Consider the following 9,354-nt stretch of genomic DNA (forward strand, 5'->3'; position numbering starts at 1 on the left):
ATGGATGGAATGTACTCTTTGTTATCCAAGTGTCGATGTATACAACATTTGAATCTTAAGTACGCTCGTTTTCTGAATGATCAACATGTTGCCGAGTTGTCTTTGTTTCTTGCTGGTTTGAAGTCCATTAACCTTAGTTCTTGCAACCATCTCACAGAATCAGCTTTGTTTTCACTTGTTAGAAGTTGTCCTTTACTTAGTGATATCAAAATGGAGCGCACAAATATCGGGAAGGAGAGTGCAGTGAGTTCTAATTCTTTGAGGGATTTCGTTGTTGTAAACCCTCAATTGAAGTCTCTTTGTTTGGCTCGCTGTGAGCACTTGAAAGATGAAAACATCATATTGTTTGCTTCTATTTTCCCCACTTTGGAGCTGCTTGATTTGAGGTTTTCCGATCAAATATCTGAAGGTATTTGTCAAGTTTTAAGGAGATGTTATAAGATTACACATTTGTACTTATCCGGGTGTTCAAGAGTGAAGCTACATGGAATAAACTTTTTAGTTCCCAAACTGGAGGTGTTGTACTTGTCAAATACAGAGGTTGATGATGAGACACTACGTGTGATCTCAAAGAATTGTTGTGGGCTTTTACAACTAAAACTAGAAAATTGTGATCATCTCACAGAGGAGGGAGCCAAACATGTGGTAGAAAACTGCACACAATTGAGAGAAATGTATTTGAGGGGTTGTCATTTAAGTGACGAAATTAGGGAACTCTTCTCGCGTCGGGGATGCCTTCTTTACATGTATATTTGAGCTTACATTTGAATTTTGTAAGTTGCTTTTGTTTTAAGATTTAATTCTCTGCGAAATTATTTATGTATAATGTCTACTTACAAATGTGCATTTACTCATGCATGATAAGTGAATGGTTGCGAGTTGTTGTACATTCAAACAACTCCCACACAAACTCAACTCCCTTCAAGTTAACCTTCAGCATTGTTCAGCTGTTAAGTGAATGGTTGCGAGATCATATCCTTCAAACACTTTTAGTAAACGGTTGCTAGACAACCATCATCTTTTGTAGAGTATGAATCTCATGTCTTTTCACTAGCAATTCTGGTTCAATTTGTCATTATTTTTTTATTTGTTTGTTGTTGTTGGAATTAGTATCTTACATTTGATTTATTCCGCTTACTTAAGTTTTGATCGCATCACTGTAGTAATATTATCTCGCTTCTTAGAAGAACATTTCTCTTTACTGGTTCTGTAACTTCTATTTGGTGCTTTAGTTTAGTGATAGTTGAAAGATAGTTTATTTCATTAGCTACATTACTTGATTGCTACTGACTGACTTAATGACTTTCATCTCAACCACACAGGACAATTGGGATAGTTTTTCAAAGATTTTTCAAAAGTAGAATGCCAATAATTTTTCAAAAGCAATTTTCATTATGATAGTTTTTCTATTTTAGTTACTTTACAAAGGTTTTGATGATATTATAGATGTTTCAATATTGCTTAAATAACAGAAAGAGTATTAATTTTGCATGTATTATTTCAACAACTTCTAAGTATGTGCCTGTATATAAATGTACCCTTGTCATAAATATCTCAACACTCATAACAGATCCCAAATTTCATGTAATTTAGATATTTCAAGTAATTAGGATATTTCTAGTAACAAGATAAGCGAGTTTTTAATTTTTAAAATTTGCATATAATGGCAATCCTTGTTACTAGCCTCAGTTCTCTTGCAGGCAGTTTTTATTATTTGGCAGGACAAGCTCCAAAACCATATCAGAGAAGTATCAATTATTTACTTGACCCCATCACACATACTCATTCTGAACGAATTCTTAAAAAGATGATCCAAAGCAAAACTTAACCAAACTGAATTTACCGTATGCAGTCATATAGTTGTGTCATATTTTCATTCCGGTATACCTGTATAGCTAGGTTACTCATTAGTAAACAAAAAAGGCATTCTGATATATGCTGCATGTCTTTTAGCGAGCTGCTGTCAAGATTTTCTGTGACGTCGACAACATTTTTCGCTTAATCTCTAGTTTCCCGTTGAAGAAACTCACATTTCTCGTTTTCACCGGCGAACCTAGATTCCCATTTAAGAAACTTAAATCGCTCGTTCTCTCCGGCGAAAGCATCTTTCCCGCTGACGGGTTGCGAGTTTTCTCCCAAAACATAACAACTTTGACCTCTCTCACTTGTTCTATAAACTTTCTCTACAAAAATGACTTGTTACTCATTGCTGATTGTTTCCCATTGCTCAAAGAACTCAACATCGAAATCAATAACCCTATTTTCCAATGTCAAACTAATTTCAAGAATGGAACTCACTCTCTGTTATCAAAACGTCAGTTGGTCAACAATCGAACTGATTTCATTAACGAAATTCACTCTCTGTTATCAAATTGTCGATTTATTCAACATTTGAATCTGGAATGCACTTTTTTTCTTAATGATACACATGTTGCTGGGTTCTCTTTGTTTCTTGGTGATTTGGTTTCTATAAACCTTAATCATTGTTCAAGGCTCACAGAATCAGCCGTGTTTTCCCTCGTAAGAAATTGTCCTTCGCTTAGTGAGATCAAAATGCAAAACACAGCTATTGGGACGGAGAGTGTAGAGAATTCTGATGTATACCCTCAATTAAAGTCTCTCTATTTGGGTAGAAATTTTTGGTTAAGTAATGAAAATATTATAAGATTAGCTTCCTTTTTTCCTAATTTGCAGCTGCTTGACTTATATTCTAATAATAACATTTCTGAAGGTATTTGTCAAGTTTTCAGGAGATGTGATAAGATTAAGCATTTGAACTGAGCCGAATGTTCAAGTGTGAAGCGACTTGAAATAAACTTTGAAATTCCCCAGCTGGAGGTGTTGAACTTGTCAAGTACAAATGTTGATGATGAAACACTCTACGCTATCTCAAAGAATTGTTCTGGGCTCTTGAAACAAATGAAACATGTGGTAGAAAACTGCACAAAACTTAGAGAAATTTATTTGGGTGATTTAGATTCAGATTTAAGTGAGATAAGTAGGAAATTCTTCTTGCGTCATGGATGCCTTCTTTGCTGGTTATCTAAAAATGCTATGCTCAAGTTTGAACTCTGTCAGTTGTTTTTGTTTTAAAATTTACTTTTCTGAGAAATTAGTTTTTTAAACTGTAAACTTACAAACGTGCATTTACTCATGATAATTCCCTAAATAATATTGTAGTGTATGATTCTCATGTCTTTTCACTACCAACTCTGGTTCAATTTGTCATCACTGTTTCATTTGTTTTTTGTTTGAATTATTAGATTATATTTGATTTGTTTTCCTTGCTTAAGCTTGATTGCGTTGGTATAGTATTAATATCTCACTTGTCACAAATCTGTCAAAAATGTTCTGACTATTTCTTGACTGGTTTTTCTACTTCTATTTGGTGTTTTTGTCTAGTGTTAGTTAATGGATAGTTTATTTGATTGGCTACATTATTTGATAATATCATACACTGTCGGTTATGTACCTATACAATTTTGTGCCATAGAATATATATTTGATTGACTTTTTATACTGGCAGATTTGACTTAATTATAAGGTCTAACAACTCATTACCCAAATTTCATTTAATTTAGATATTTGAAGTAATTATATCGAAACTCGTAAAAGATCACAAATTTCTAAGTAATTAGGATATTTCTTATCACAGATCAAAAATTTCTTGTAATTTAGATATTTGAAGTAATTAGGATATTTCTTACTATATGGCATGCCACAACAGATTTAAATTTTTAGTTTGCTTAAATTTGTCACTACTTTCTTTCTAAAAAAGCAAAGCATATGTAGAAACTAACATAAAGAATTAAACTTGTTGTAACAGAGCTGTAAGATGTAAAGAATTGAGAAGGTGTATTGAATGGGAAGATCAAGAGAATTCGAATTGGACTTTGAAATGGAACATTTGAAGACATGCATGGAGGACGAGTCAAAAGAATTCCTATCGGACTAATATAGTATCACATAGCTGCATCAAAGTCTGTATTAATTGCTTGCAAGTAAAATACCATTTGGATCATTAACCGAAACTTCATGTCAGTTTTTGATAAAGCCATTCATCAAAAAGTGATTATCATATTGAATGGATTTGTTGCTTATGGAACATGCGCATCAGATCATATGTTGATTTGATGCATTCAGGTCATTTGATAAAGCCATTGAACATATGTTACCATGAGTGAACTTCAGGCACAAATCTTATGGAAGTATAATCATGAGTGAACATATGTTCCTTGAATGTGTAACTGAGCTTGAATACAAGTCATTTGTTTCCTTGAATCTATTTAACATTAGTAACTATGAATCACGAACACTCTTCAAGCACTACTAAAAAAACAAAAATTAGTGAGGGATATTTAGTGAGGGAAAACATGAAATCCCTCTCTAATTCCGTCACTAAATTTTGCGACCAAGGAATTTGTGAGGAATTTCATTTTTTCCGTCACTAATTTCCCTCGCTAATTTTGCTTTTTCTAGTAGTGAAGTTAGGTGTGTCCCATCGGACACACGCCGGTGTCCGACTTTCGTATAATACCAGTACGACACATGTCGCATAACTCATCGAAGGGTCCTAAAAAGCTCTTTTTTTTCTTCTTGTATTAAATTCACTTCCTTGAACCATTAGGATATTTTGTATGATGTATATAATTAAGCATCCTTCTGATATAGAAACAAACAATTTCTCTTTGTTAACTACTAAAGAAAGTATAATCATTGCTAATGTATCTCTAGCTTGAAAGAGAAAAAACATGAAACGGTATCTCTAGCTTTCTAAATCCAACAAAAGAAGTGTTCTAGTAGTCACTATTTAACATGGGACATTTCATTTCATGGTCATTTTCTACCATTACTTTTCTAATTGATATAGGCTAGGTTGTTTGAAAACCATAATCTGAATCACAAAGCAAACTCCACTGTAAACAATGGAAACAAATAGATAAAAGAGTAAACACATACTGAGTGGTTGGTATAAAGAATTACAGACACATTAAACTTTCTCAAGTTCCAAAATTGGTTTGGAAAAAAATATCTTGTTAGAAATTGGTTATTCATCGATAAATTCCGCCTGGCTATAGTGCTTTTGCATACCGGAATTTCAGGCACAAAAATCTAACTTAGTAAACTATTTTCTCTTTACAAATCTTATGGAAATTATACAAGCTAGTGACAAAATCATTAGTTATGTTCTTGTAGACAAGTCACTTCCTTGAATCTACAACTGATCTTGAAATCAAGTCATTTCCTTGAATCTCTATATAACATTACTATCAATGAAGCGCAGGCACTCTTCGAATTAGACGTGTCCGATCGGACACACGCCAGTGTCCTATCGGACATGTCGTATAACTCATAGAAGTGTCCCAAAAGCTCAGTTTTTTTTATTTGCTTCTTGTATAAAAGACACTTCCTTTAACCATTAGGATATTTTGTATGATATATCCTTCTAAATGGAATCCTATACAAACATAACACTGGAAATGGTAGATATAGAAACATACGATTTCTCAGATTGAAAAGAATGCTAAAGGTTCTTTAGCTAGTAGATAAATCATTAAGTATGAAATATTTATGATATTGCATGAAAACCAAAATGCAAGGAAAGCAGCAAGTCTGCAACTATAACTAATTGATTACCTACGGTTATGAGTGCCAAAATAATCAGAAAAAATACTATCCATAACAAAGGTAATATTATTTTCTTGTGCAAATAACCGTTAAAAGACAAATAAAAAGGAACGGAGGGAGTATCTACGTATACATAGCTGCAACCGTGTTTAGGATTACCTGCATTGTATCATCAATGCAAATGCATTACTTACATCATTCTTTAGCTGAAGTCCTCTTGGATTACCATTACTAAGGAGGGGATCAAGTAAGTTGAAAAGGTAATGATTGGAACAGTAGAATTTCTTCGTATTAAGTTTGCATGCCAAATGTGTAAGAAAGAGGAAAAAGGGAGAACAGGGATATATTACGAGGGTTGTTGCTTCTGTGTTTTAAATAGAATCGTAGAAGATACTATTCTACTAAGTTAAATTAATTTTCATCTCTAGCTTCGTAAACCCAATAAATATTTGTACATTTTATTCCATTGTCATATTTACCTTTACTTTTCTAATGCATATAGGCAAGGTTGTTTAGAAACAAATAGATAAAAAGAGTAAGAATGGAGTAAGAAACACATACTGAGTGGTTGGTTTAAAGAAATACAGACTTATTGAACTTTTGAAACGCTCCAAAATTGCTTTAGGAAATAATATCCTGTCAAAAATTGGTTTTTCATCGAGAAATTCAGTCTGGCTAGTGTTTTTGCACAGCGGAATTCAAACCAATTACAATTGTGCCTTAATATGTTATTTAGTAGAAAATATTGTAAAATAGGAGATATATTGGAACTATATCAATATTGTTCAGCGGAATTTGAACTAACCATTATTTTCCGCAATCCGCAATTGCCACAATGATTCAGTCTAACTCAAAAGTTTAAGGTAGAAATCAACTGCTAAATGAAGTATTGTAAATTGCAATTTTTTTTTGGCACAATGATTCAGTCTAACTCACGCGTAGAGGCATGCGCACTTGTTCCCCCTTGGAATCGAACCAGTATTCTCCGGGTACGTCATTGAAATGAGCTCTTTGCCACTGAAGTCCAAACAACTTGGTTTGTAAATTTTGAAATGTATACATTACTATTATTTTTCTAAAACTTTATCCAACCGTATAAGAAGCATTCGTTTAAAAAACAAAAGGGAGACCAAACAGAATCCCTTTACCAAAATAAAAAAAAAAACAATTGCACAATATTTATAACTAATGAGATCAAATGAAAAGAAAAAGTTAGAGGAACAAAATAAATCTAAAAATAACATAACAGACCATGATTTTTTTTTTAAGTTTAAATTAAATTTTTTGAGTCTCCATGAGCAAGACAATGCATTGAAATATTCAAGGTTGGGGTTCGATCTCCGAACACCCTTCATATTCACCATCAAGAGGTGAATTTTTACCCACTAGACTACTTTACAAAAATAAAAATAAAAAATAAAACTAGAGTGATACCCGTGCGTTCGCACGGATTAATTTATCGTCGATTTACAAACCTAACATTTTTGGCAGAAGTAACGACATAAAAAGTTTAAGGAATAAACCTATGTACCGAAAACATGTCATTATATAATTTTTTTCAAAAGAACAAAAAATATTTTGTCCACAAAATTAAAAAATTGTTAAGTTAAACGTCGTGATTAGAGTTCGAACCTGGCTCTACTACTTGTGTGCTGGAGTTTCTAATGAAACTTGGAGGGAGGGAGGGAGAGAGGGAGAGAGAGAGATATATATATAGAGAGAGAGATTCTAAACTGGATGAACCAATTTTACGCGAAAATTAAAATAGGAAGGTTAAAAAAAAACATAACTAAAATGAAAAATTTACGCTAAATTATACTTTTAGTTCCATAATTTTCTTTAGCAATTTAAATTATATTTCTAGTATCTTGTTAATTCTATACAACTACATATATAAAAGGGGCTGGTAAAATATAAAAAGAATATACGGACTAATAAGTAAAATAAAATTAGAAACACGGTATAGGGTTTGTTATATTTTGCCGAGTTTGCATGGAACTTAGGGTATTATGTTCGTAAATGTATTAAATAAGTGTACAACAACTTGTTAAAAAAAAGTCTACATTATCAATAGATATATACAAACGATGACATAGCAGGATAGGAATGAAAAACTCATCAGTGAGAAGAAATATTAGAGATTGCTGCATTTTAGAGGGAATTTGTTAGGTGAAATTGGTGCGCTGCATCTTAGATGTAATTTGTTAGGTTAAATTGTGCTAACCTAATATGCAATATGCAGCATTTTAGAGGGAAGTTATTAGGAAGAAAAAAGAAAATTATTAGGGTAAGTTGTTGCAGACCTAATAAAATAAATAAATAAGGATATTTAAAAAAAAAAAAAAAAGTTTACTTAACAACAAAATGGAGGCCAAAAACAAAGCCCATAGTCTCATGCATATATAAACGCTTATTTACTTTACAACAAACTAGCACTAGTTCTTTTCTCATCCGAAAACCTAAAAGAACTTCCCACGTCGTATGACTTCTCATATCTTCTATTTCCTTTCCCACCGGCGTCGGCAGTCCCTTCCAATGAAAAGGAAAAGAAAATCTTCAAGGGAAAATTTACGACCAGGGAAACTCTTTCGAAATCCATTAAAAAGGAAAAAGATCAGAACTTCTTTCAAATCTTCACAACAGTTCGTTCAGGCAGAAACATGTTTATATTTACCTGATGATTGTTGGGAAATTGTCTTTAGATTTCTCATCATCAACGGATACAACAGTTGTTTAAAATCTCTATCCCTCGTCTCCAAACATTTCCTCTCCGTCACCAACTGTCTCCTATTCTCACTTACTATCTTGGATCAAACACGCCCTTTTCTTGATCGCCTCTTTAAAAGGTTCACATACCTCAATTCCCTCGACATCTCAGAATACGACAGTGACCTGGACATGCTTCTTTGCGATATATCTTGTTTCCCATTAAATATCACATCGCTCAATATCTGCGATAATCGGACCTTTCCTTCTAATGGGTTGCAAGCTTTCTCTCAAAAGATTACTACTTTGACCTCTCTCAATGCTTCCAACATTTATTCTATGGATGATCAACATGCTGCCCACTTTTCTTTGTTTCTTACTAATTTGGTGTCTATAAACCTTAGTGAATGTTCCTACCTCACAGAATTATCCTTGTTTTCACTTGTTAAAAACTGTCCTTCACTTAGTGAGATCAAAATGGAAGACACAGATATTGGGAAAGAGAATGTAGAGAATAATGATTCTATGATGGATATTGGTATATACCCTCAATTAAAGTCTCTCTATTTAGGTGACAATTTATGGTTAAGTGTTCAAAAAATCATAATGTTTGCTTCTTCTATCCCCAGTTTGCAGCTACTTGATTTGAATGATTGTGATTTATCTGATGGTATTTGGCAATTTGTAAGAAGATTTGATATGATTACACATTTGAACTTAGCCAGTTGTACAGATGTGAACAAATTTAAAATGAACTTTGTACTTCCCAAGCTACAGGTGTTGGACTTGGCAGATACAGGTGTTGATGATGAAACAGTCTATGCGATCTCAAAGAGTTGTCCTGGGCTTTTGGAACTATTATTGAAATATTGTTATTATGTCACAGAGAAAGGAGTGAAACATGTGGTAGAAAACTGCAAACAACTGAGAAAGATTGAATTCTCAGATTTTTATGTTCATGATACTATTAGGGAACTCGCCATGGATGCCTTATTTGCTAGTGTTCTGAAATTTCTATGA

At 33.0% G+C, this 9,354-nt stretch overlaps 1 protein-coding gene across 1 annotated transcript; it reads left to right on the top strand.

The window, feature by feature from the left end:
* LOC25495564 (F-box/LRR-repeat protein 4) lies at nt 1-9,354 on the top strand. The gene is made up of 2 exons (XM_013595788.2): nt 1-409; nt 8,759-9,354. The coding sequence occupies exons 1-2, from the start codon at nt 1-3 to the stop codon at nt 9,352-9,354; spliced, it is 1,005 nt and encodes a 334-aa protein (XP_013451242.2).

This window comes from Medicago truncatula, chromosome 6 (assembly GCF_003473485.1).
Source record: "Medicago truncatula cultivar Jemalong A17 chromosome 6, MtrunA17r5.0-ANR, whole genome shotgun sequence".
Classification (NCBI taxonomy): domain Eukaryota; kingdom Viridiplantae; phylum Streptophyta; class Magnoliopsida; order Fabales; family Fabaceae; genus Medicago; species Medicago truncatula.

Excerpts from the sequence above, each read along its gene's own strand:
- LOC25495564 (XM_013595788.2), top strand. The coding sequence starts at position 1 with ATGGATGGAATGTACTCTTTGTTATCCAAGTGTCGATGTATACAACAT. Across the intron at positions 410-8,758 it reads TTCCGATCAAATATCTGAAG|AATTATCCTTGTTTTCACTT; the intron begins GTATTTGTCAAG and ends CCTACCTCACAG.